This window comes from Bison bison, unplaced genomic scaffold (assembly GCF_000754665.1).
Source record: "Bison bison bison isolate TAMUID 2011002044 unplaced genomic scaffold, Bison_UMD1.0 scf7180017864072, whole genome shotgun sequence".
In the NCBI taxonomy this organism is placed as follows: domain Eukaryota; kingdom Metazoa; phylum Chordata; class Mammalia; order Artiodactyla; family Bovidae; genus Bison; species Bison bison.
In genome coordinates, this window is record NW_011494644.1 from 1,101,663 (window position 1) to 1,128,929 (window position 27,267).

At 48.4% G+C, this 27,267-nt stretch overlaps 1 protein-coding gene across 1 annotated transcript in view; it reads left to right on the forward strand.

Moving 5' to 3' along the window:
- Positions 1 to 27,267, forward strand: part of XYLT1 (xylosyltransferase I) — a gene marked incomplete at its 5' end in the record, with an annotated part of 349,600 nt that overhangs the window by 166,953 nt on the left and 155,380 nt on the right. Inside the window, one exon of the mRNA XM_010837407.1 lies at positions 25,245 to 25,755. Within this exon, the coding sequence (XP_010835709.1) occupies positions 25,245 to 25,755 (511 nt within the window). The remainder of the gene's footprint in view (positions 1 to 25,244; positions 25,756 to 27,267) is intronic.

The following is a 27,267-nucleotide window of genomic DNA, read 5'->3' on the forward strand; positions in this document are numbered from 1 at the left end:
ATGGCAGACCATGGCTCATGGCCGTCGGTTCAGTGGGTCTACTCTACACCTAATCAGACAAGCCCCGTTGGGAACAAAAGAATCATGACCATGACTGGCATGTAGGAGGCAGGTAGGAAATCCCAACTGCTACGTAAGTGAGGCTGCACCCCTAGGGTTGTACTCCGAGGAGTGTAGTTGGGATCAGTGTATCTCATGGCCCCTCTGCTTGGGCAGAGCATCAGCTTATCTTGGGGGGGGCAGGTAACTACTGCAGGACCACCACTGCACAAGTGTTCTGGGTACAGCGCTCAGCACCTGTTAAAGTCTCACTCCGTGTTCATCTTTGCTACTCTGGTTGATAAACACGAGCTCTTATTATTGTGTCTACCATGAGCCTCTCCCTTCCAGACAGAGTTGCTGTCTGTTTTTCTTCTTCAGATGCCCAGTGTCTCTCTCCCCACCCCTTTTCCCCCTCCCCCTCTTATTCCTCTTTTTCTCTCTCTTATCCTCTCCCTCTTCCTCATTTGGCTTCTCTCTTGGAGACATTTAGCAGAGAGCCCAGCCCAGTGAGCCTTTAATGCAAAGTGACATCTGCTCGGAGTCGAGGGCCCTGGAAGTGCTCCCCAGCAGCAAGCGCCTTTGGCTGCAGAAGCCTTGAGCATAGCGGAGTTCTGGGAATGGCTAAATTGCAGCCTGACAGTGTGGATCAGGAAGGGTCACTGTGCAGAGTGGCTGCCTGATTGGGATGGGGAGAGAGTGCCACCACGGTGCTGCCAGGATTCTCAACAGTTGTCCCACAGTGGAACATCACCATTTGTGAGCCCAGAGTCTCTCTGAGGCTGTGATGAAGGATCACAACCGTTGTGGGTAAAAGGGGTCTGTTCTGGAAGGACCTGTCCCGACCACTACACCTTGACTGAGCTTTTGCCCATTTAGGGGTATGGACTGGGCATTTTCTGAGCAGCCTTAGATGAAACTGAATCTAGAACTGGGTTAGAAAAGAAGGGTGTGATGTCTGAGGTGGGAGATGGAGCATCTATAGTGGTTAAAAGCCAAATGCAAGTTGGACCTGGGTTGGAATCTCAGGTCTTCCTTGTACCTGCTGGGTTAGTGCTTCTCTGTATAGTTGTCCAGGATGTACACTGCACAAGGGAGTGAGTCGGAGCCAAAACTCAGATTTCTCTTCAGTCAGCAAGGCATGCACATAAACTCAGCACTCCAGTTGCCCCGAATAAGAGACAAGTCCAGTTCGTAATTTTCACAAAGCGTCAGTTTGAGCAAGCAGTGACGTGGGCTGGGTAACACTGGAAGAGTTCAACCTCTCTGAATCTCAGTTCCCTCATCTATAAAACAGAGGTGAAAATAGTACCAGAATTATTAGTTTGTTTTTTACATCAAATGTTTGTAAAATACTTAGAATAGTAGAAAGGCCCAATCAATAATGGTTACCCCTAGTGGCTAAACGGAGAAGGCAATGGCACCCCACTTCAGTACTCTTGCCTGGAGAATCCCAGGGATGGAGGAGCCTGGTGGGCTGCCGTCTATGGGGTCACACAGAGTCGGACGCGACTGAAGCGACTTAGCACAGCACAGCATAGTGGCTAACAGGACAGATGACCCGAGTTCAGATTCTGTTCTGTCACTTGCTAACTGTACAACCTTGGGCAAGTTATTTAAACAGTCTCAGTTTATTCATCTTTTAAAATGAGGTGATAATACTAATAATACCTTCCCGTGGGTCATGCTGAGGATTAAATGAGTTAATATATTTAAAGTGCTGGTTTAGTACACACATACATATCAGCCTGATAAGCCAGTTTTAATGCTGTTATGTCCACGTAGATGACAGATCAGTCTGAACTAGTGAATTTGCCTTGAATAAGGAGCTGTGGATATCGAGGGTGAGTGGTCTGTATGATGGCAAGCCGACACGCATTTCCACTGTTCTGCCAAGACTAGGAAGAGATTCTTTGAAATAGTAGTTCTGTCTTTCCACCTGCCATCCTCTTTCCTGGTGATCTAGCCAGTACCACCCACTACTACCCACTTATTACCCGCTCTCTGTTCACCCTTTCAAGTAAGGGTGGTGCTGAAGGGGCTCAATTTACAGGCTTCAGTGAACCTGGCTCATTTCCCCAGTCCTACCAAATACTAGCTGTGTGACCTTAGGCAAGTTTCTTAGCCATCTTAAGCCTCAGTTTCTTTGTCTATAAAATGGGAATAATAAGTTGCAGGTTTACTGTTAGGGCAAGTCAAGTGTCTAGCGTGCATGAAGAGGCACGCTACAGCTTCAAACATTAGCTGCTGCTGGTGTTATTCTTGGCATAACTGGTATACATGTGTGCAGGTACACACACACACACACACACACACACACACCAGATTTGCAGCTAGACTCTTGGGAGTTATAAAGGTGAGTGAGTTCTGCTCCTCAGAAGGATGTATTTGGATAGAGGTTATACCCATGCTGGGCTTCCTAGGTGGCTTAATGGTAAAGAATCCACCTGCCAGTATAGGAGATGTAAGAGATGCAGGTTCGATCCCTGGGTCAGGAAGATCCCCTGGAGGAGGGCATGACAACCCACTCCAGTATTCTTGCCTGGAGCCTACTACGGACCGAGGAGCCTGGCAAGCTACAGTCCATGGGGTCACAAAGAGTCAGACAGGACTGAAGCAACTGAGCACGCACGCACATCCTTGCTAAACAGTAACCCAAGTGCAGTGTGGAGGTAAGAACAGAGTTCTGTAGGTGCAGAGGGAGAGGAGCACGTCTACTGCGCTCAAGGCCATAAAACAGAAGGGAGACAGAAAGCAGGAGTCCTTCAAATGGTAGCTTGTGGGTGAACCACATTCTCAGCTCAGGCAGCTGCAGAGAGCCACCCTTCCAGGCAGTGGGGAAACGTGCAGCTGGACTTGAATGCTGACTCTTACTTCTGGACATGAACACAGAGTGCCTACTGCATTCCAACAGGTGGGCACCTCCTACTCTGAGACCACTGTGGGGCAGGGGCTGCCCAAGGTCACCAGGGATCAGAGCCCCAGAACTGGGGTGAAACACCTAAGGTATTAATTCTGCTGCTGAGTCACCAGAAGGATGTCCCCAGGGACCTCCTGAGAGCAGATCAGATGCACTCGCTCCAGGACAGGTAGTCAGGGCTTCCGGAGGGCTTCAAGTTAATCAGCTCTACCCTGGTACTTGAGGCTCACTAAAATTGATATTTAGACCCATTTACTGGCAGGAGATCACACTGGGGTGCTGGGTGATTATGGTCACCCAAGCTTGCAGCTGAAGACTATTAAATAAATTCCCATCACTTCCGGTTTTACTGGTACCTATCCCCAGCCATTCCTGACAACATCCTGGAGAAATGTGTTCTCATCATCGTGGACTTGGTGAGGGGTACCTCTGTCCTCCTTCCCCCATTCTCTGCCTGCATCTGTGGGTGGTGAGAGAAAGGGCCCCTCCACACACACCAGCCAGAGGCATCTTTGTGAAACAGAAGGTCTGATCACAGCACACTCTCCTGCTTCAAAACCTCCCCTAGTGTGTTTCCAAGGCCTTAGAATGAGATCTGGGTGGACAGTAAGGCCCAGCCCCATCGGACCCCTGCCTTCCTCTGTTGTCATGCCTTGGACCCCGTGTCCACATCACGGTCCCACCTCCTCCTTTCTGCTGCCCATGTAGGCCAAACTCCTTTCTGCCCCAGAAACTTTGCTCTTCTGTTCCTGCTGCCTGCTGCTCTCACCCAGAATCTTCCTATGTTGTCTCCTTCTCGCCATGAGGCCCAAATGCCACCTCTTCAGAAACGTCTTCTCTGACGCTCATCTGAAACATCACCCCTCACCTCTCTCCTGTTCTGTCTTCCTTTAAATGACTCGGCTCCCATATTATGTCATATTTCACAACCATTTGTTGCTCTGTTGCCTCTCTGACTGTGGAATGTAAGTTCCATGGATCTATTTCATTCATTACCCAGCACCCATGACAATAGGTTTTGCCTGAAGGTGCTCCTGTATTGGAGGGATGAATGAATGAATAAGAAGTAGCAGTAACAATGGATAGAACACAAACAATAATAATAGGAACAATAAATACCCTCTACTCTTTGAGTGCCTGCCATGTTCCTGTCGCCAGGTTAACTGCTTCACCTTCGTTTTCTCATCGGATCTTCACAACAAGCCTATTGAGGTCAGTGCTATTTCCTCCCATTTTACAGATGAGGAAACTGAGACTTGGAGATTTTAGGAGTAACCCACCTAAGATCGCCATCCTGTAAGGGGTGATGCTGAGATTCAGATCAGGTCTTAACCCACACTCTGTGTTGATCTGGAATTGCAAAGACAGGAGGCCATTCCCTCTGTACTCCTTCTTTGGCTGAAGAGTGCAGGGAGTCTTCTTGCTGTTGACAGAATCACAGCTGGCTCCTTCAAAGACAGTGAAGTTGGTGAGACTCTGTCTGAAAGTCAAAGTGACTGTCAGATGGTAACATCAGTGGAAAAATGCCGGCCAGAGGCGCCACCATCGAACCGCACCCGCCTTGGGATGGTGGAGATGGGGCTGTGTGTCTGACCCTGAGAAAGGCCAGAAGACAGACTTTCCTTGCTTTACTAAATTCAGAAGATGAGCTGTGGTTGCTTTAAAAGTCCCAAGTGGATACGTGGCTTGAGCCATTTACATCTTTTCAAACTGGAACCTTTTTTTTTTTCCAAAGGGAAAATCTGAAACTGAACTTGAATCTCACTGCTGAGTATGAAGGACATTGACATGGACTTTCAAAGATTCTAGAAAGTCCACTGAGAACCTGGCTGTCAGGGAAAGCCAGCAGCGTGCATGTGTGTGTGTGTGTGCATGTGGGAATACACAGCCTGGACCACACAGTATGTGGCCTTTTCCTTGATGCTCTGCGTCCTTCTCTGATGTGAGGGGACGGCCCCGCAGCTTCCTTTGTGTCTTGAGTGACTGTGACTGCCACTGGCCTTCAGAGTTTAAGCTCCTGACAGATATTAAAGAACAATTCACTTATTACAGCTAAACAGAAAAGCATATGGAAAAAGCAAACTGCATTAACATCTGCCGCCCGGGTTCCATCTGCTCCCGTTGGCTTGGCTTCGCCTCCAGACGTGCCAGCCTGTTAGTTCTCCGCGGCCGCTCCTCTTTCCTTCCAGGTCAGGACGGGAGATCGTGCCCGTTCACTTCGATTCACTCACACAGGACCAGGCACATCCTGGGTGTTTTGGAAATGTGGAGAAATGCATGAAAGGCAAGAAGTTGGGAGACAATGGGCTCTGGAGTTCATACTGTAGATCAGCTGCTTGTTAGCTGCGTGGCCCTGGGCAGGTGACATGCCATGTCTATACCTGTTTCCTTGTCAGTCAGATGGGCTTAGCAATAGTGGTAGCTACATGTGAGGATCATTGTGAGGGTGAAATGACATAATGACCTAAATCTCTTGCAATGGGGCAGAGGGTAGGGGCATAGAGTAAGTGGGTGCATGCCCAGGCACTCAGTCGTGTCCAACTTTGCAACCCCACGGACTGCAGCCTGCCAGTCTTCTCTGTCCATGAAACTTTCCAGGCAGGAATACTGGAGTGGGATTCCATTTCCTTCTCCAGGGGATCTTCCTGACCCAGGGATCAAACCCAAGTCTCCTGCCCTGACAGGTGGATTCTTCACCACTGAGCCACCTGGGAAGCCCCACAGTAAAGTGTGCTGTAAATCCTAATTCTTGCTTTCAATAAGAATGTTATGCCCAACCCCACCTGTGTTACTCATCCCTTTTTCTACAATTTTACAACTTGACTTTAAAAGGGTCGCCTACAGCATGGTCTTTCAGCCCCCTGGGAGTTTCCACTGTGACACAGACACCCTTAAGGATGCAGTGCCTTCTCCCCCGCCATCTGCCTTGGAGAGCTCCAAGCTGGAGGTTCACAGAGCATCGTTCCGCGGGGGGAATGAGAGGTGCTCATGCCCCTCGCAGAGCTGGGCCCACTCAGAGCCAGGCAGTCTCTTCTGTGCTTGGCCTGCAGCTGCCTCCTCCCACCTGAGCTGATTTTTGCCTCCAGCTAGCAAGACAAACCAAATGTTGTTATTTTAGTATCTGGTCGCCTGTCGGAAATAATTTCTAAAAACGTTTTTCCTCTTTCTCTCCCCTGGCTCCCTTGAAGCAGCCACAGCTGTAGAGGGATTAAGACAGGACAGCGGGGAGCCCCTGGCCCTTAGGGGAGGGGCTGCAGTGTGGTGATCAGTTGCTACTTACAGGCTGGGGTGAGTCTTCAGCAAGCCACTCACCTCCCTGTGCCTCCGTTTCATGGCCTAGAAAATGGGAATGCTGACTATGCTGGCCTCCAAGGGCTGCTGTGAGTTAGTCCATGCAAGGTGCTTACAAGGACTCCTGGCAGGTGGTAAGCGCTGCTCATTGCCGCTGTTGTTCCTGGGAAATAGAAAGTGACCTCAAACAGCTGTGTGCAGGGGGACAGCCTGATTAGGGAGGAGGAGTTATTGCAGCCAGTCCTAGGTCTCCTGATCCATCCCTACACTTGGCAGGGGGCGGTGGGGGGAACTTCACTCCCTTTCCTAAGATCTCTGGTAGGACCCATAGACCTGTAGAATCCTAGAGCATCCGTGTGATAAGGAACTGACTACGGGATAAATGGTTTCAGTCGTGTCCAACTCTTTACAACCCTATGGGCTGTAGGCTCCTCTGTCCATGGGGATTCTCCAGGCAAGAATACTGCAGTGGGTTGCCGTACCTTTCTCCAGAGGGGTCTTCTCGACCCAGGAATCTAATCCACATCTCTTACATCTCCTGCATTGGCAGGTGGGTTCTTTACCACTAGCGCCACCTAGGAAACCCTAAGCAACTGACTGGTCCCATGTTTTTCCAAAAGAGGTGTGTCCTTTCAGGATGATTTGGGAAACTCCATGGGCTTAAACAACCTTGATTCATCCAGGGAGAAAGTGAATGCCTTTTCCACAGTCCTTAAGTCTGTTTGATGACACCAAGGAGAACGTCTCAGCTTGGTGATAGCATGATTTTAGCACCTAACCTTTGCACACCTCCCTTTACAACAGAGTGAGCCTTCGGCTCCTAGCCTTAAGCAGTCAAGTTGATCTAGCCTGGGGTGGGATACCATTGTTTCCTTTTCCTTGTGTTCAGATTTTTAGGAACTCCCTCATAGCTCAGTTGGTAAAGAATCTGCCTGCAATGCAAGAAACCCCAGTTCAATTCCTGGGTCGGGAAGATCGGCTGGAGAAGGGATAGGATACTCCCTCCAGTATTCTTGGGCTTCCCTGTGGCTCAGCTGGTAAAGAATCTGCCTGCAATATGGGAGACCTGGGTTTGATCCCTGGGTTGGGAAGAACCCCTGGAGAAGGGAAAGGCTACCCACTCCAGTACTCTGGCCTGGAGAATTTCATGGACTGTATAGTCCATGGGGTCCCAAAGAGATGAACACGACTGAGCGTTCACTTTCACTTTTTCTGGTGATCAACTTTTCACAGTATATGTGTAGACATTTAAATGGTAGCCAATTAAAATCAATAAGTAAATGGGGAAGGTGTTAGAACATACTGTCCTAGCCCAGCACCCCCAGTTTGCAGAATGATGGTGAACAGGATCCAGAGAGTGCCAGGTCGCCTGATTCACAACACTACCTGAGGCTGGAGGGGACTGAGTTGGGCATTAGCACCCCTGGCTACACATCGGGATCACCTGGAAGCTTTGAAAAGTTCTGGTCCTCTGGCTTCAGCTCATACCAACTCAGTCAGTATCTCCCTGGTGGATGAAACTGGACACTGCCAGGAAGTGACCCCTTGAGCCGTTTTGTGCATGGAGAGTGAGCCTGGGTGGATCTGAAATTGCAGGCGTGGCAGCCCTTGGAGAAACTGCCGGCTCTTTTTCTGTCTCTGCTTAGTTGCTCAGTTGTGTCCGACTTTCCGTGACCCCATGGACTGTAGCCTGCCAGGCTCCTCTGTCCACGGGATTCTCCAGGCAAGAATACTGGAGTGGGTTGCCATGCCCTCCTCCAGGGGATCTTCCTGATCCAGGAATCGAACCCGCATTGGCAGGTGGGTTCATCCAGGAAGCCACCCAGTGGCAGGCACTGTGGTTTAACTCCTCAGTCTGTGTGGCCATGAACAAGTGTTTATACCTCTCTGAGCCTCTGTTTACTCATTTGTCAAAAAGGATATCCTCCGACTAACAGGAGTGTTATTTCTAGTGATGATCTGTGTTTTCAGCTGTGTCCTATGGACTTTCCCAGCAATGACTTGTTTCATCCTCATACCAATTCTGTGAGTGGTTACAGCTGGGAAGCCTGCCCCAAATCGCAGCATTTTGAAATAGTGCAGAGACCCAAGTAGTCTGCTTGAGTGCTTGAGGCCCTGGCCTCGAGTACAGCGGGGCAGCACTGCCTGCTGTGAGGCTGTTGTTGTTGTTGTTGTTGTTGTTTAGTTGCTCAGTCGTGTCCAACACTTTGTGACCCCATAGACTAAAGCCCCAGGCTCCTCTATACGGGATTCTCCAGGCAAGAATACTGGAGTGGGTTGCCATTCCTTTCTCCATGTAAAACTGTTGGGAACATTCAATAGGAGACGGCATAAAAAATGCTGCCCAAGCAGCAGTGATGAAAGGTGGGTTGCGGGGGAAGGGGCTGCATCATAAAAGCCTGAACACCCCATGTCAGCTTGGATTCTCCCACTCTCAACTGTGGGAGTGTGGGTTCAACAGGCAATATTCTGTTCTCTTCCTGAGATCCAGCCAGGAGGGGAAAGTTCACGGTTGGCCTGGTCCAAGTTCGGGCACTTAGGGTGCTTGAGAGATAAGGCTGGGAGGTTAAGAGCACAAGCATTGGAATCAGACCAACCTGGGTTTGATCCCTTCCTGCCCCTGTGACACTGGGTGAGTCATGTGACCTCCTCTCTGGGCCTCAGTTTGCTCTTAGGTCACGTGTGGATGCTAAGGTCTCAGAGACCAATGTAGGGACTGCCCTGGGGGTCTGGTGGTTAGCTTCCACTACAGGGGGCATGGATTTAACCCCTGGTCGGGGATCTTAATCCCCCATGCCACGAGGTGCAACCAAAAAAAAAAAAAAAAAAAAAATCAGTGTGAAGATTAACTGAGGGGTAAGGTGTAGGCGGCAGTCCATGGGATTGCTAAGAGTCGGACACGACTGAGCGACTTCACTCTCACTTTTCACTTTCATGCATTGGAGAAGGAAACGGCAACCCACTCCAGTGTTCTTGCCTGGAGAATCCCAGGGACGCGGGAGCCTGGTGGGCTGCGGTCTATGGGGTTTCACAGAGTCGGACACGACCGAAGCGACTTAGCAGCAGCAGCAAGGTGTAGGCGATCTCCCAGGTAGCGAGTGACAGCTGGGAGGGGACGAAGCAGGTGGTAGGATGGAGCAGGACACTGGGAGGTGAGCAGGGCCTGCTTTATTGGGGGAATTGCAATGATCGGGCATCTGGCCAGGATTTAGTAGTCAGCATGGAAGTCCCTGTCTTGCTGCCTCAAACTCTTCTTGTGTGAAAAAAATCCTAATGGGTATAATGCCTGAGGGAAAGGAAAGTGACCTGCTCTGGGGCAATAAGGAGCCAGGAGACTGGAGGAGACCCTGGAGGGCCCCCCAGAAGCTGAAGACTGAGAAAAACTTCTTAGAGACCCATCCAGAGAGAAGGCAGCCTGTCTTCAGAACCTTGGTGCAGCTAGTAGCTTGCACTCTGTAAAGTTCACGGAAAGAGCCATCTAGTGGCCTGAATGACTGTGGTCCATCGGGTCTCCCAGAACCACCTTCTGCTGGGTCTGTTTCATGGATCGTTTGAGGATAAAGGGGAGCTCCTTTGTCTAGAAGTCAGGACACATCTGCCAGGGAAGGTCCACTGAGCAGCCCCTTGAATAAGGAACTTGTCCAGTAGCAGACTGTCTTTCCCACCTGGATGGCACGTGTTCTGGGGAGGCGTGTCATCTCTAAAACAGGAGGGGCAAGGGGAGGCAGAAACAGCCCTCTCCTCTGTCAACTGGGCACCCAGCCCTGCTCCAGTTCCCCTTCTCACTTTCCCAGCTCTCTGGGGCTGGACTGGCCCGGCCCTTCAGCCTACTTAGAGAACCTCTTCCAGCTTCAGTTCCCTCATCCTTGAAATGGGTGAATATGTATAACTGAATCACTCTGCTGTACACCTGAAACTAACACAGCATTGTAAATCAACTATACTCCATTATAAAATTTAAAAATTTAAAAATAATAAAATGTCTAATCAAAAATTAAATAAAATGGGTGGATAAAGCATAATCAATACTTGACATTGTATCCGTAACACATCCTATCTGTTTTTCTCTTTTTATTGAGTCGTTGGTCAGTTGCTTATCTATTTCGTTCTCTTAGAATGTGTGTTTCATAAGAGCAGGTGTCTCCAGATCTTAGTGATAGACACAGCACTTCTGCCAGGGACAGTGGCTGGCACATACTTGGCACTCAGTAAATACACATGAATGGATACACCACAGAAGGTTACTATAGAAGTTGGGATGAAATGATGCTGGTAATGTTTACCTTCCATTCTCTGTGCTTTGACCTGTGCCTTTGCACTAAGCTGATATATCTTCTCATTGACTTTATGAGGTTTGGATATTATTATACCTGTTTTACGTAGGAAGGACCAAGGCTCAGAGAGGTTTGCTAACTTTCCCAAGGTCGCACAGCTAGCAAGTGGCAGGGCCAAGTTTCAGATTCAGAAGAGTGACCTCAGAGCATGCTCCTGTAACCCGTCAGCATGTCCCAGGGGCCATGATTGCCCATTGCCCCCTTTTGGCTCAGCACAGTGTGAGAGATGAACAGCAGACACATCCCCTCTGAAGGGAGGGACCAGAACTCTCCTTTCAGGGGAGAGTAGGACACTCAAAAGTTGGTTGTGAGGAGGTTTTCTGCCCTGAAGCCCGACAGAGAATGTCAGGGGCTTGTGAGAAGCATGCTTACGAACAGCACATGCCACCCATGAAGGTCAGCCCCCTCAGGCCAGGAGGCAGAGGTCATTCTCCAAAGGTGTTAAAGAGGGCTCACCTCCATCCACGGCCCCCAGCGGAGGTGGCCATTCTTTGTCTGCCTGCGTGCTCAGTCGTGTCTGACTCTTTGTGACCCCAAGGACTATAGCCCGCCAGGCTCCTCTCTTCATGGGATTCTCCAGCCAAGAACACTGAAGTGGATTGCCATGCCTCCATCCAGGGGATCTTCCTGACCCAGGGATCGAACCCATGTCTCCTGCATTGCAGGTGGATTCTTTACAGCTGAGCCACCTGGACCATTCTGCACAGCATGCCAAACCCTCACATGAACAGGAAGTGTCAGTGGGGCTTCTCCACTTTGCCGACAGTTAGGCCTGTAAACAGGCAACCTTCTTCAGGAACTTAGCCCATAAAACTGCGTGGAGGCCCCGTCCCTGGGAGGGTGGGCCAAGGCAAGCACAGGCTTATAAAGGAGATTTAAGGAGACGACAGCAGCATATTCATTTGTGCCTCTGCATAGTAAAGATAATTTATTGGCGGCTGCTGGGACGCTCAGCCCTGAAATCACATGGATGGGAATATTAGGTGCCTTTCCCTTGCTCCCTCTCCCCACCCCAAATGGCTCTGACTTTCAGATGGTGTAAATTAATTGGGTTTGTGTGTGTGTATAAGTGCATATATATTTATTTATTTACAAGCATCTTTCCTTATTTATCTCACTGGCTCCGTGAGCATTTACATTTCTTCAGAGACTCTGCAGTAATGAGCTTACAAGTGGGTCATTCATTACCCACTTGTGGCAGGAGGCGGGGGGAGGGCATGGGAGACCTGGCAGATGCAAAGGATGAGTTTGATTCATCAGCAGGAGGCCCATTTGTCTCCTCAAGGGCCCCTTCCCCAGAGGACCAGGATGGGAGAAGAGCACAAACAGGAGATGCCGAAACAAGGAGTGCTTCCCAGGAGCTGGGACAAGAGACTCAGGGAAGGTGTGTAGGGAAATAAAACCATGACAAATAGCATGTTGGGGTTGGGGGAGTACAGAACTGAGTTAGCCTCAAGTTATGGAGACAAAGAATTGATGCTTTTGAACTGTGATGCTGGAGAAGACTCTTAAGAGTCCCTTGGACTGCAAGGAGATCAAACCAGTCAATCCTAAAGGAGATCAGTCCTGAGTATTCATTAGAAGGACTGATGCTGAAGCTGAAACTCCAGTACTTTGGCCACCTGATGCAAAGAGTTGACTCACTGGAAAAGACCCCGATGTTGGCAAAGATTGAAGGCAGGAGGAGAAGGGGATGACAGGATGAGATGATTAGATGGCACCACCAACTCAATGGACATGAATTTAGGCAAGCTCCTGGAGATGGTTAAGGACTGGAAAGCCTGGTGTGCTGCAGTCCATGGGGTCGCAAAAACTGAGTGACCGAACAACAAGGGAGACAAGGCAGAAAGGCAAGAGGACTTTACACCAAGGACTCAAGTTACTCAAGTAACCCTCTGCCTGCTGACCCCCTCTCTTCTTTAAAGATTTCAGCCCACTTAGTGATTGCTTTCTTTTAGGGTCTTTGCTGGAGGTGGTGTCACCCGCTAGGGGTTGTTTTGGGTATCCATGGGACACTCCACCAAGGCTGGTTGTTAACAGCCCTAGGGAGTAGAGTGTAGGTTTTATACCCGTGTTGTGTGATTTGGAGTGCATTACTTTACCTATCTGTGCCTCCATACTTTCACTTGTCAAATGTTAGTTGTTGTTGTTCAGCCGCTAAGTTGTCTCTGACTCCTTGTGACCCCATGGACTGCAGCACGCCAGGCTCCTCTGTCCTCCACTGTCTCCAACAGTTTGCTCAAATTCATGTCCGTTTCTTCTGCAATGCTATCTAACCACCTTTTGTCAGACATCTTCATTATGACCTGTTCATCTTGGGTGGCTCTGCACGGTGGCTCATAGCTTCATTGCAAGCTTCAGAGCAAGCCCCTTCCCCATGACAAGGATGCTAACAGTACCTACCCCAAAAAGTTGTTCTGGGACTTTTTGTCAGCTGTATTATTGTTCAGTTGCCAAGTCATGTCCGACTCTTTGCAACCCCATGAATTGCAGCATGCCAGGAGTTCCTATCCTTCACTATCTCCCAGAGTTTGCTCAAACTCCTGTCCATTGAGTCGATGATGCCATCCAACCATCTCATCTTCTGTCATCCCCTTCTCCTCCCGCCTTCAATCTTTCCCTGCATCAGGGTCTTTTCCAATGAGTCAGTTCTTCACATCAGGTGGCCAAAGTATTGGAGCTTCAGCTTCAGCATCAGTCCTTCCAATGAATATTCAGGACTGATTTCCTTTAGGATTGACTGGTTGGATCTCCTTGCAGTCCAAGGAACTCTTAAGAGTCTTCTCCAATACCACAGTTCAGAAGCATCAGTTCTTTTGTGCTCAGCTTTCTTTATAGTCCAACTCTCACACTCATACCTGACTACTGGAAAAACCATAGCTTCGACTAGACAGACCTTCGTCAGCAAAGTAATGTCTCTGCTTTTTAATATGCCGTCTAGGTTTGTCATTGCTTTTCTTCAAGGAGCATGTGTCTTTTAATTAGGTATAATTAAAAAGCATCTTTTAATTAGGTATGTATATTGAGGTCTAATTGACAAAATTGTAAGATATTTAAAGTGTTCAATGTGCAGATTTGATATAGAGATACATTTCCCCCCACTGAGTTCATTAACACATTGTTCTGGAATTTTTAAGGATAATCAAGTGTCAAGTGTGAGTGCAGTGCTTAGAATTAATGTTCTATAAGTGTTAGCTACTATCGTTGTTATTACTGAGTTTGAGTTTTGTTGGGCTTGCTTGCCCATGATTCCCTGCCTGCCTGTTAAACATGCTCTTTCCTCTGAAGTTTGGGCAGGAAAGCTGCTTTCTTTGTGAAAACCTCCTCTGCTCTCCTTGGACTTGGATTCTTGATGAAACCCTTGGCACACATTCATCGCCACTCTGCCTCCCTTTGCTCTCATCCTGAAACACTGTATGTCCACTCCCACTTCCCTCTCGTGTGTCAGAACCCCAACAACAACAGGAAGCGTGTCTTAAGTCCCCTTCCTCTCCTCTGCCTCCTCCACGCCTGGCAGGGAGTAGGCACCCAGTTAAAGTATGTAGGGTGAATAAACCAGTCATTCTCAACCCTGTCGGACCAGCCCCTCTTCATGCAATAAATCTTTTAAAATAATTCCTTTTATCTGTTGTGAAATGAAATCCATACTTGTTACAACCTACTTATACTCACAGCTCTGAAACAGATCAATACACTGCCTTGATAATAATATAACAAATGTGTTCAAAGTAATTTGAAATAAAAATAATGTGTATTTTGTTCTGTAAATGATCAGGCATAACACCTCCAGACAAGCGCTTCCCAAACTGTAAAGTGCGGACAAACCCCCATGGCATCTTGTTCAAATGCAGATTCAGTGGTCCAGGTGGGAGCCTGAGAACCTCCATTTCTAACAGACTCCCAAGGATGCTGATGTTGCCAGCTGTCAGGCCTCCCTTTGTGTCAAGGGGCTAGAAGACACATGAAAAGATCAGGTGCCGGATGTTGACTCACCAAGAATTACAATTACAAATACAGGTGGAGAACAGGTGTGTTTGTTGGTAACTTACAGGCATAGCTTGTGTGGCTGTTGATGACAGGATTTTAAAAAAATCATGCTAAAATTCTGAATGATGTAAGATCTCCCCTTGAGTTAAAGATAGTTACTTTCCTGGAAAATTCAGTTCTATTAAAAGCACTCAAAAGTACTCTGTCATATGTAAATTTGTATGAGGTTCCTGACCTGCATAATTAAAAACAAGTTGTTCACCCACATGACAGGTAGAGACATTCAGAAGTCCTGCAGGATGTGGGATTGTTCTTCATTGCTTTGGAAATATGCATTGTTAGGGATCTGGTGTCCCCCGTCGCTCTCTGCCAGGAACATCCCACAGTCTTTGTGGCAACCGAAATGGCAAACATGTTTTCAGAACACCCCTCGAGGGGCAGTCCCACTTCTATGGAAAACCCTGGAATAAAAGGATTCCTTAAGGACTCTTGAGATCTTTGAGGCAAGGCTCTGAAGTTGAGTTCCTTGAGAATCCTGGGTCCTTGGTTTCGAGCAGGCTCACAACGTGCAGTGGGTGAGGGGACCTGCGCCACGTTGGACAAGAGCTGTGATGATCTGTAGAGCAGCCGCCCCTTCTCAATACTGCCAGCCACTGCTCAGTCCCACACGGTCATTACACGCAGAATCCCAGCCCACTGCTGTCAGGCCTGCTGGTGCTTCAGGAGAGGGTGGAAATCCAAATTTTAAGATGGAATCTCTAGACCTTGAAATGTTGCCTGGGACTATAAACCAAGACATGAGTACCCCGTACAAAGCAAACCAACCCCTTGATACAACCATGAAGTCCCAGTTAGGACCTCTGGTTTAAATTTGGGGGGCTTCCCTGGTGGCTCAGTGGTAAAGAATCCACCTGCCATTATAGGAGACACAGGTTCCATCCCTGAGTCAGGAAGATCCCCTGAAGAAGGAAATGGCCACCCACTCCAGTATTCTTGCCTGAAAAATCCCATGAACAGAGGAGCCTGGCAGGCTATATAGTCCATGGGGTTGCAAAGAGATGAACACGACTTAGCAACTAAACAACAACAACTTAAATTAGGGATCTTGGGGATCCCTAGTCCCCAAGTGCCAGCATCTTGGGGACTAGCCATTTGCTTGAATGAATGCCCCCTCCTCAGAGTGACCCTGTTTCCAGTGGGGGAGTCTAACCCTCCTCCCACGTCCCCCCTTTGCAGGCACAGTTTCTCCCCATCTCCTCCAGATCCTCCCTGCTCCCTCCAGCACGCCTTTCCTTAGTTAACTTGGGCCCTTTCTGCGGCCATCTCTTTCTCCCTGGCCTAGCTCTCCTGTTCTGTCCACTTGGACTGGTCACTTGGGGCTATAATTGTCACACGGGAGCAGGGCTTGAGCCACTGAGGCTGCCAACAGGGGTCTCTGGAGCACATGCCCGTGGAGCCGTGCTTCCCCACCAGGGGTGATTTTTGGCCCCTAGGGTATGTCTGGCAATATCTAGAGACATTTTTGGTTTTCACACGAGTGTTACCGTCATCTAATAGGGAGAGATCACGGGTGCTGCTAAACACTCTAGAATGCACGGGACAGCCTCCACAGAGACATGACCTGCCCCCAGATGTCCCTAACGTCACAGTTGAGAAAGTCCGTCTTGGAGAAATCCAGAAGGCTTTGTTACTGAAGCTAGACTGGGTTGTTCACTGTGATTGTCACACCCTCCTGGTGGGGCTAGAAGGACATTCTGGGTCCAGTCTGGACTCCTGTGCTGGCCCCAAGGACACAGCAATACGGAGTTGAGGTCCAGGCCACATGGCCTTGGGCAGTGTCAGGGATAAACAGGCCGTAAGGACAGATATCAACGGGTGAGATCTTGTTGCACTAGGGGAACGGGTCCAGTGTGAACCGAACGCCACTGAGACTTGTACAGAGAGACTGGTCTCTTAAAGGGAGCATGAGGGCATAGTGAGGGGGTGAGCAGGGCTTGAGCAGAGTCAGGGCAGTGAGAAAGGACAGAAAGCAGGAAGGGGGTGGGGGGCCCTGTCCCCATGTCCTCATCTGGGTTTGCCAGCTGGCACTTCTCCAAGCTAGTCCTCTCCTTTGCATAGGGGCTGGAAGGGACGCTGGGGCCCTGTCTTAGGGGGTTAGCTGGAGCAAACTCGATTCTGTTGGCAGCCTTCTGTTTTCTCAGGCAGGCGCTAGAAGGGGACTAGAATCATCCAAGGGCTGTGTCCTTGAGCTGTCAGAAATGATGTTAGTGTTTTCTCCAGTCTTTACAGGCCAAGGTTGAGGCCATGTTGAGAAGGGGCTCAGAGGGGCTTGGCTAGAGTTTGGTCAAAGGGAGCAGCTTTGCCAGCAGGTCAGTCTTCCTCCCAGAGGGTGTCCCGGGGCTTTAGGGTTCTGCCTCTTTCTATAAAACTATTTATCATCACTCCATTTCCAGTTGACCTAGATTTCCACCCGTGTGTGTATTTATCGTGTATGCAAGTAAAATAAAAACCCGCAGGCCTGCTGTATAGAGAAAAACCCAACATAAAAAGGTCCTCAACTTTTATTTCCTCCATGAGTAGGTATTTCGGATGATAAGTCTGTATTATGTCAGCAATTCTCAAACTTGTTGGTCTCCATGGACCCCCTTCTATTTTCAGATATTGTTTCGGACCCCCAAGGAGCTTTTCTTTATGTAGGTTACATCTATCAATTATTTGTTATATGTTGAAATTTAAACTAGGGCATTCTCAACATTGGTTATTTATTGATTTACTTAACATAATCATAACTCATTACGTGTCTATATAAGTAAAACCTTTTATGAAAAATACGTGTGTTTTACACAACCAAAACAAATTTCATGAGAAGAGATTGTTCTGCATTTTTGCAAATCTTTGTAATATCTGGCTTAATAGAAGACAGCTGGATTCTCACATTTGTTTCTGCTTTCAATCTGTTGCGATTTCACACATCATGGATCCTCTGCAAAACTCCACTGTGTGCTTTTGTGAAAGATGAGTGAATAATGGAAAATAACGTCTTCAAAGTATGATGAAAGTAGTGACCTTAAAGATCACCTGAAAGGGTTCCCCCAGGGGTTCCCAGAGCACACTTTGAGAACCGCTTCATTAGATCATCACTATAAGCATTAATTCCAATTTAATCCATTGTAGCTAACATTTATTCAGGTCTAGGCTTTATCCTGAGTGCTGTACACATGTTAACTCTCTGAACTCTCGTAAAAGTGCCATTAGGCAGGGACTAGTTATTATGCCCATTTACAGAGAGGAAGACTGAGGCTCTCAATGTTAGATATTGTGCCCTGGGTCACACAGTGAGCAAGTGGCAGAGGCCTGATGGACTTGATTGCACTTCACCTCCCCACCCTGCCCTTCCAAATGGCTTAAGTCTACTCACTGGGTGATGGGGCACCGGCTAAAAATGTCACCTGGGTGCTGAGTATGTATAAGCCTCATGCTAAGTGTTCTGTTGTTCACTAGAATTAAATATAGGTGTGCCCTATTTAATCTCTCCCTCACCTTTGCAAAGTAGGTCTTCCGACCCCTTCTTTTTTGGTAGATGAGAAAATTGAGGCCCTGAGAGGCTAAGCTCCTTTCCCCGTATCTCAGAGTTAAGGAGCAGAGGCTGGATTCCAAGTCAAGCCAGTGCTACCCATGCAGCTCCCTCCCTCCTCACCCAAAGCTGCGCATCCCGTTAACATGACTAAATCTGCTAAATTACACCAGGCTTATTATTGAGGGTTTTATTAAAGCCTGGCCTGCCCGTGCCCAGCGAGGCCCCCGAGTTTCTAAGTGCTGGCCAGCCCTGCCACTCTTTGTGCATACAAATGAGCCTGTGAGGGGCCTCTGTGAGGTCTGTTTGCATTGGCAGCTGGGGTAATTGCATGTCCTAATTGGGTGCAGCTATGCACACTGCGACTGCCCTGGCACAGCCGTCCTTTTGGAAGCAGGTGCAGGCTTTTCCCCCAAGTGTCCCTCTCAATGGCCCTGGTCACCTTGGTGATGGGAATGAAGCCTCAGACACTGAGTTCACCAGCGAACAACTACTCAGCTGGCCGTGCGTCCACACACCATGAAAGGAAGCCATAAGCGGGTGGTGATGAGTGAGCAGGTGGGATGGGCGCCCTCACGCCTGCACGGTGCACCTGGCCGGGGCTCCCCTCTGGCACCCTCCCTGGTCCTCAGACCTGCCGAGAGGCGGGCAGCATCGGTGGGTGTGGCCTCTAGACCTCAACTGCCTGGGTTCCAATCCTGGCTCCTCCACTTCCTAGAGCTGGATTTAGTCCCTTAACTTCTCTGAACCTCCGTACTCCCATCCAAAACATGGGAAGAATAACAGCATTTCTTTCATAGGATCCTCATGAGAATCAGATGAGTGAGTCGGTACAGAAGGGTTGGAAATAAAGCCTGGGGCAGAGTCAGCACTGTGCACGTATTTTCTAACGGGAGCATGTTTCGTTAGCACCTTGCATGTGTCAGTCACTGTGCTTCATCGGTTCTCAGCTATGGGGAGGGAGGTGCCAGCCTGGGATGGATGAGGAATTTGGAGATGAAATCGTCTATCCCAGGTCAAAGAGCTACTGGAGAAGACGATCACAGGATGATGCAGGGAGGAGACCACACACTTAGGAGCACCCATCTACCCCTCCATCCCTGGTCTCTTAAAATCCATCAGCTATTCCTCAACGATTTGAAATTGCAGAACTTTGTTAGTCAATGGTATTGCTTAATGGTCGACTCAGAGAATGTTCAGCAGCATCGCACAGGACCTTTTATCTTATAGATGAAAAAATCTGACAATCGCTAAAGCAAGACAGACCCCTGGGTCTCCTCCTTTCCTGTTTGGTGTCCTTTCTACACAAAAATAAGAGCAAAGGTTTATCAATGAGTGGAATATTTAGAACCCACCTCCACTCCGAAACAGGACTGGGGTGTGGTGGGGGGGATTCAATTGATCAAGCAAGGAAAAATCCATCCTGAAGTCTGAACCATAGAGAACTAGGAAGGACAGAAGCAGATCCAGGTGTCTCCAGCACAGCAGCCTGGGTCACGTAACCCACCTCTCGAAGCCATCTTGTGCTTGGCATATTTCTACCTGATTGAAATTGGCTCTAAACATGCCCAAGGTTGAATGGGAGTGGAGGACATTATTGCATTTAATTATTTCTCCAGAATAAAAATGGATTCTAGCAGCAGCTTAGAAGTAAGGCAACAGCAGAGCAATTAAGAGTTTTGGAGCTCGCATGTGAACATTTGAATGTGCAATCATTGTAATAAGTACATTAAAATAAAATAAGTCAAAGGGTTGCATTTACATAAATAACCCAAGGTGAGAGTGTTGGATTGCTTAAGAATAAAAGGGACACAGCTAGGAGATCATCATAAAGAAATAATAATCGATCTGTCATCCAGGTGGAGACCATAATGGGTGAGACAGTGGAGGTCCAGTGTTAATTGGTGGGGAAACGTCTTTGCTTTTTCTTCTTCCTGCTTTGGGTGTGGCAGACACATTCCAGAAGTTTTATATACATTCATCATCACCAAACCCCCATGAGGCCTTATTTTCGAATCCCTATTTTCCATATGAGGAAACTGAGGCATGCAGAGCTTGGATCACATCATTTCCAGCATCACTTTCATTTCTTGGTGAGGTTACTTCACTTCCCTGTGCTGTAGTCTCCTCCCCTTCATTAGGACTCATGCTGCGGCTTCCCTGGGTGCTCGAGGGGATTAGGGACACAAAGTGCATGAAGGGCCAGAGTTTAAGGGGACATGGGTGCTAAAGGTATGATGATTATCTCACATGTGTTTTCCTGGAAACCTCCCACAGTTGGTTTGTACAGGGAAGGGAACCTGGGCTTGGATGTCTGGATCTTGATTCTCCAAGGGAAGGAGAGAAAAACTGAGGCCATTAGCCTCTTGGCGAGCAGGTGAAGAGTTAAGGGGAAAGTGAGTGATACTTCTCCAAGGTATAGAAGGGTTGAGGGATAAATGGATAGAGCAAATGTAGTGTATTCATACAATGGGATATTATTCAGTCGAGAAAAAGAAGGAAATCCTGCCATATGTGACAACATGGATGAACCTCAAGGATGCTGGTATGAAAGAGGGATGAAAGTGAAAGTCACTCAGTCATGTCCCTATGGACTATATAGCCCAGCAGGCTCCTCTGTCCATGGAATTCTCCAGGCAAGAATACTGGAGTGGGTAGCCATTCACTTCTCCAGGGGAACTTTCTGACCTAGGGATCGAACTCGGGTCTTCTGCATTGCAGGGGGATTATTTATCATCTGAGCCACCAGGGAAGCCCAGAGGATGTTAATACTGAGTGCAATAAGCTGGACACAGAAAGACAAATGCTGCTTGATCCACTTACATGAGAACCTAAAATAGCCAAATTCAAGACTTTCCTGGTGGTCCAGTGGTTAAGACTCTGTGCTTCCAGATCAGAGGGTGAAGATTCAATCCCTGGTTGGGGAACTAAGTAAGATCTCATATGCTATGTGGCATGCCCCCTCCCCCGCCCCAAAAGAGTTTGCCTTCGATTTTAAATAAATAAATAAAACAATCAAACTCAGAGAATCAGAGAGTAGGATGGTGGTGGCCAGTGGCTGGGGGAGGGGAAAATGAGAAATCTCTAATCAACGGGCATAAAGTCTTGGTGGTGTAGGGTGAATACATTCAAGAGATCTGCTGTACAGCCTTGTGTCTGTAGGTAGCAAGACTGTATGGGGCATTTAAAACGTTTGCCGAGAGGGTAGATCTCCTGTTACGTGTTCTCACCACAGTAAAATAAAGTGTACAAAAAAGAAGAAAGAAAACTGCTGGGGGAAGGTGTTGGAGAACTCATCAACTGCTGTAGAAAACAGCTTTGACTCAGAGTGACCGAGATCTTAGGCTCCTGAGCGATGCCTGATTCTCACTGACTAGGCCTCAGTGACTTTTCTGGAAGCTATCGAATACCTACCTGTGAGCTCTTCGTGCCAGAAGAGAAAATATTTCCCTTTCCTCTTACACTCAAATCTTTTGGTTTCCCTTGACAGCTGAGTAGCACCTGGGGCCAGGGGGAAGGCCATGGGGTCACGCAGAGCTGACAGTCCCTGTTGTGTGGGTGTCTCTGAGTGGACAACCCTTATTAATCTCGAGTCCTATTAGAACTGCTGCTGGCCCCTGGTCCTGATGTCACAAATTAACCAGAGGAACCAGCCGTTTTCTGATGGTCAGATTAGCTTCATTGATTGCAGCGTTTCCTGTGTCTGGTGTTACTTAGAGAAGTTCTGCCAGAAAGTGGTCGAGAATGTGAGCTTTTGAAATTTTGATGGAGGTTTTCTGCTCAGGGGATAAACTGGTGATTGTCAGTTAATGAGGAAAGAGACCAACCCAGGAACTGTACTTAGGACTTTTTTGATGAGAGTGGATACATGTGGCTGTGGGGGTTTCTGCTCACTCTCTACCTTCTTGTTAACTTCTAGAAAATGGGCTTAGGGACAGAATTTAAACTCATGTTCTTGGACAGCAAGTGTCATCAAACTGATTTTTTGGCTGTTAGAGGCAAAAAGCAATATGAAATTGGGTCTTGTATCTGAGGTCAGCTAAGAGGAAGAAAGCAGATAGTTGTCTTCTGTATTAATCAGGATGAGTTAGACCGTGCTGCAGTAATGAAGATCCCCAAACCTCAGGGACAGAAATCCGCAGAGGTTTACTCTGCCCATGGAGGGTTGGTGGAGTTGCAGGGCCTTTACCATCAGGAGTGTGGCTGGATGCTACCAGGGAAGAAGGGACAAGGCAAAATGTGCCTGGCCCCAGTCACTTGTCTTGGCCACCGCAAGTTGCTTGGCTGTGTCTCATTTGCAGGGGATGGGAAGTGCAATTGTATCGTGTGCCTAGAAGGAAGAGAACTGGAATATTTGTTAAGAGCTTTATTGAATACCATCCCCCCATCCAGTCCATTCCAACCTAGGCTAATGTATGCAAAGAGCCCATCCACTCTGTCACAGAGAAGGGGACACTAAATGCTCTGCCCTTGACCTGTCAGCTGAACAGAAGAGGCACAAAACTACCACAAGTTTTAGAATTAGACAAGTGCAAAGTCACAGCCTTCCCTAAATGACGTCAGACAAATCATTGAATATCCCCAAGCTTTTTCCCCCTCTTTTGTAAGATGAGGGAATGGTAGTATCTGCCTCTGTTACTTCAGAATTTACTTCTGAAGGTTAAACGATTTATCACATGGATAGGCTTAGCACACTGCCTGGCACCTGATAACATGCCCAAGTGGGTGGAAGCAACAAGCAAGCCTTGGCTCCTCTTTCTGTAAAATAGTGAGGGGATACCCCTTAGGGGGCGATTTTCAGCATGCAGTAAGTAATACCTGTGAATCAGCGGCATATGGTGACTGGCTCACAGGGACAGCTCAGAGAATTCATCTGAGAGGCTGCTTGGGATTTTTCAAGGGTCTCTGGACAGAAAGAAGGAAAAGAGGAATAGCAGTGAAGTTTGTTTAGGTTTCAACAACAGAGGCATGGCCCTCACTTGAGGGGGATTTCTTACAAGATGCATGCGGGAGGTAAGAAAAGCCGGAAATAGGTGTTAGAACCGGAATTTCCCCTTTACGGACCAGCATGTAAGGTCGGCTCCCATGGATGACCAGCAGCTTCTCTGTGACAGAACACAGGCTGCACTGTCTCTCGGCGTCTCCTTGTTTCAGTCTTTCTATCCATTGCCTCCAGCCGCTGCCACCCGGGTGCTCTGTGGCCCCTCCTTACTGTCCTCTCCCTCTTCTGTGACTTCCTGACACCTGATGGCCACTGGCCAGCCTAGAGACGGCCCTTTGGAGATGACATGCCTGTCCCAGATCCATTTAGCTGGGTGAGAGTGGATGGGAGGGGAGTCAGGCTGCTGTGCTTAAGGGGACAGAGTGAGGGGGATCAGAAGGGCTCTGCAGCTCCCTGGAAGTGGCTGGTGGATCTGATGGCCCAGGGCAGAAGTCATCGACCTATCTGGTTTGAATCCCAGCTTCACGACCAACCACCTGGGTCACCTTGATGATCACTGATGCCAGTACCTGCAAAATGAGAATAAAAGTAACATCAACTTACAGAATGGCCACGAGGTATCTTAGTGTTGCTTTCATTCCTATGGACTCTGAAATTGGTACTTGATGCTAGGGGAGATGAAACAAAGGTAAGAAGTGAGTAGACACATTGCTGGACCAAACGGGGACATTGGAGACAAGGGCAAGCAAACCAAGCCCAGAGAAGGGGAGCCTTCTAAACTCACAATCCTGGAGAACTGGGGTCTGCATAGTGTTTTTTAAAGGGCCAGAGAGAAGTATTTTAAGCTTTGCAGGCCAGATAGTCTCTATGGCAACCACTCACCTCTGCTGTTGTAGCAGGAAAGTGACCATAGACAATCCATAAATGAATAGGCACGGCTGTGTTTCAATAAAACTTTATTTACAAAAACAAATGGCATGGAGGATTTGGCTCAGGGCAGGCAATAGCTTGCAGGACTGCTAAAGGAGGAGATGCACTTAGTGTCAGCTGAACGGCAGCCCCTCCTGGGCACTAGCACTGCCTCCACAGCTCTGTTCCTCCAATGCCCTCCTTGAGAACCTTCAATGGTCCCATTTAGGAAAATGAATGAGGATGCCTGCCCTCAGGATTGCTACTCATTGCCAGTGCGTTACTATAGCAATGGATTTAAAGAGTCAATTAGCCTCAATTCTCCATGGCCTCTGTGTCCCCTCTGACTGACTGGCTTTGGCCCATGGATTCTCTTTGAGGTTAAGGCCTTCGTAATGGGCTCTAGACAGAAGCACTGTGTTTTGGAAGTGATGAAGGACATTAGTTGACCAGTGCATTTGATCCAAGCTCAAAATGGCCAGGGCCCACATACCGTGGAGAAGCTGAGTTCCAGGTGCCCCTCTTCCTGGAAAGACTCATTGTCTCAAAAATGACTCTTGCCTTTTCTCTTGACCCAACCCATCCTGGATGACTTAATCAGTTCTGCTCCAGATACAAGCATCAAGAGTCAAAGCTCAAACACAAAACTGTCACCAAGTCTTGGATTCATTGTAAGGATTGTCCTGTAAAGGACACATTCCTGCCGAGATAGCTGGTGATGTCTCCCCTCCAGAATTAACTGTGGCATGGTCTCATTCCTCTTATGGGCATAGATCTAGGAGCATGTCTTAAAGGCAATGGAAAGTAAATACTATCCTACCAATGTTTTCTCCCCTTATAGCTTTATTATGGCTTTGCTAACCATTAACCATCACAGCGCTCTCTGCTGGAATTTAAACAGGAAACTCAAAACAAACTGTCTCAATTCCAGTGGCAGAAACACTCAAGGAGACTTACATGAAAAGGGAGTGTGGTTAATAACAAGCATTGAGGATCATAGTCCAAGCATGTTAGAGGTTGCAAAAGTTTTATTTTCTAGTTGAAATGTCTTGTATTTCCAGGTTGAGAAACTGAGTTCAAAGAGAAAGATCTAACATGAAGTCTAAGGTGAAGCTCATAGCAAAGGCTGGGCGTGTGACACCAGGGCTCAAACCTCCAAACCTACCTGCCCCATCCTCCAGAGCCCACCTGCTTAGCTTGATGGCTCAGTCAAGATTCTCTTCTGTGTTTTGTCCCTGTCTTCTTTAGGACGGCTACTTCTCTCACCGGCCGAAAGAGAAAGTGCGGACAGACAGCAACAATGAGAACTCAGTGCCCAAGGATTTTGAAAACGTGGACAACAGCAACTTTGCACCCAGAACTCAAAAGCAGAAGCACCAGCCCGAGCTGACGAAGAAGCCCCCTAGAGGACAGAAGGAGCTTCTGAAGAGGAAGCGGGAGCAGGAGGAGAAAGGGAGGGGGCATCCGTCCCCGGGAAAAGGTCCCAACGAGGTGCTGCCTCCCGGCGAGAGGGTCGCGGTGAACGGCAGCCGCGGCAAGGACGCCCCCCGCCCGCCCCACGCCCGCAAGAGCGGGGGCAACTCCCCCGAGGCCAAGCCTGACCAGCCCCTCAGGTGTGATATCTCGGGCAAGGAGGCCATCTCCGCACTGTCCCGCTCCAAGTCCAAGCACTGCCGCCAGGAGATCGGGGAGACCTACTGCCGCCACAAGCTGGGGCTGCTGATGCCCGAGAAGGTGACTCGGCTCTGCCCCCTCGAAGGTAAGCCCCAGCCCCGCTCTGCTCACGTCTGCAGACCTTCTCCGAGCGACTGCCCTATTTTTCAAACCCCAAATCAAGACACGAGGTCATTTGTTTTGGACTTTCCTGTGAATTCCAAAATCTTGGGTGGGAAGTTTCCCCACATCAAATTACCTTTTGTTGCAGCGTTAACCAGGTGCCTTTGTGACAAAGGATAAAATGCAGTGCAGTCAGGGCTAATGTGGAAGGTGTAGGTGGCGATGGTATTGATACGGATTGTTTTCTCTCTCAGCAGAATATAGGGATTAAAATTGACATGAATATTACTGTAATTGAATAGGATCTGAAAGGATCTATTGGTTGCATTGACATTGGGGGCTCTGAAAAAACATCTTTCTCATTTTCCTCCATCTACAATTTCTTCCTTCCTTATTTCCTTCCCTCTTCTGCCCCCCACTCCCCACCAGCCTCCCTCCTGCCCCACACTGGGCCCCCTTCTCCATGCTGATGATAAATCAGACCTCTTACTGCCATGCGGTACGAGGTCAGAGCTGTAAGAGTGACATTCATAAGTGCAGGTGAGGGTCCTCAGAAATGGGACTGGGGGGATGGCTCTGCATAGGTGAAGTATTACAGTGTGTGTATCTCTGCATCTCGCCTCTCACCACTGACACGTGTTCCTTGCTGGTTCATTTCACCTTTTCCGGTGCCTGCAGAAGGGGAGTAATAACAGGTACTGAGCGCTCGCTGTGTCCTGGGCACGGCACAGACAATTTGCATTCAATCAGCTCGTCTCATCTGTGGCCCAGTGAGGTTGGCACTGTTATCAGGAGCATATCATTTTTCATTTGAGTGACATAAAATAACTTCCCCAGGTCTTACGGCTTGTAGGAGGCCTCACAAGCCTACAGGTGGAGACATCCTGAGACAGAGATCCACCGTCCTGGGTGAGGTCGTATTTTCTCAAGATCAAAAATAAATAAATAAATAAATAAATACACGTTATGGCAGAAAATTTCAAACCCACCTTGGACAAGGGAGACCCTTCATGTTCCCACCATCCAGCTACAGGTAACACGTGGGGGTCAGTGCTCTTTCACCCACATCCACATGTCCGTCCCACCTCCCGCGGCCACACACACAAGCTCACTGCAGGTCAGCAGATATTCTTTTTCTTATAGAAGACCTTACATCCCAAATAGTTTGTGAATTAGTCCGCCCCATGGCTTTCCCATGCAGACGGCATCCAAAAGGCTTCTCTAAAAAGAAGAGAGCGCCGATATCACTGGCAGCAAACAGAGAGCAATGCATTGGAAATGGAGTGATGTGTGTTCTAGTTCAAGTTTCCCCAGGAACTCACAGGGAAAGTGCCTTTGGCTCTCTGGTTCCAGCTTCCTTATCTGTTCAGGGAGCACCCTGTATTAAGTACTCGAAGGGTCTTCCCACTCAGCCCTCCCTGGGGGTCCACTTGCAATTTGCTCTTGGTCATCCCTTGTTCTCATTGGCCACAGTCAATGCCAGGGGTACTCCGCT